Source organism: Brassica oleracea, unplaced genomic scaffold, assembly GCF_000695525.1.
Source record: "Brassica oleracea var. oleracea cultivar TO1000 unplaced genomic scaffold, BOL UnpScaffold08756, whole genome shotgun sequence".
NCBI lineage: Eukaryota > Viridiplantae > Streptophyta > Magnoliopsida > Brassicales > Brassicaceae > Brassica > Brassica oleracea.
Window position 1 is genome coordinate 1 of NW_013625277.1, and position 625 is coordinate 625.

At 36.6% G+C, this 625-nt stretch overlaps 1 protein-coding gene across 1 annotated transcript; it reads right to left on the bottom strand.

Annotated features, from left to right (window-relative positions):
• Positions 1 to 12: 12 nt before the first annotated feature.
• Positions 13 to 437, bottom strand: LOC106322171 (protein PHLOEM PROTEIN 2-LIKE A8-like; the record flags this gene model as incomplete). The annotated part of the gene is given in 1 exon segment (XM_013760309.1): positions 13 to 437. A coding segment is annotated over 1 exon segment (214 nt), but the record flags the coding sequence as incomplete, so codon positions are not given.
• Positions 438 to 625: the final 188 nt, after the last annotated feature.

Consider the following 625-nt stretch of genomic DNA (forward strand, 5'->3'; position numbering starts at 1 on the left):
GCATGTCTTAGTTACATTCTTATAAAAGTATATTGCAACTTTAGTCTCTGTGGATGTGACATTAAATAATAAAATTGTTGTTGTATACATGTAATAGGAATTACAAGGATTCAAGCTATAGAGATCACTCGGCCATATAAGTTTTGCCAATTCAAGCCATACCAACAACTCCAACAAAACGAGTTTCGTCGTCATTGCAGTCGACATCAAGCTTTTCCTCCAATTACTTCAGGCATTGTTTTCCTGGTTTGATACTGCTTGATGCCATGTTAGAGCCTTCCTCAGGATTAGGGTTGTCTCCTCCCTTTCCTTGGGGCTTAACGTTTTCTTCTCTTTTTCCTTGGGGTTTAGGATTTTCTTCTCTCGGCGGTTTATCTTTGTTTAGGTAATCCTGAATATGTTTTGCCATCTTATCCGCGAAATCCGCTTCGTTACTGCAGAGGAACAGAGAGGGAATCCCAATGAGGCTCATGCAACAAATATGTCACCATAGTCATAGTGACTGAACTGTGATTTAGAAATACTTTCAAATATATATATTGTTAATGGAGATTTTAGTTTAAAATAAAGATTCCTCTTTCATGGCTAAAGGTATACTTCAGAAGATACATCATAACAAAAAAAA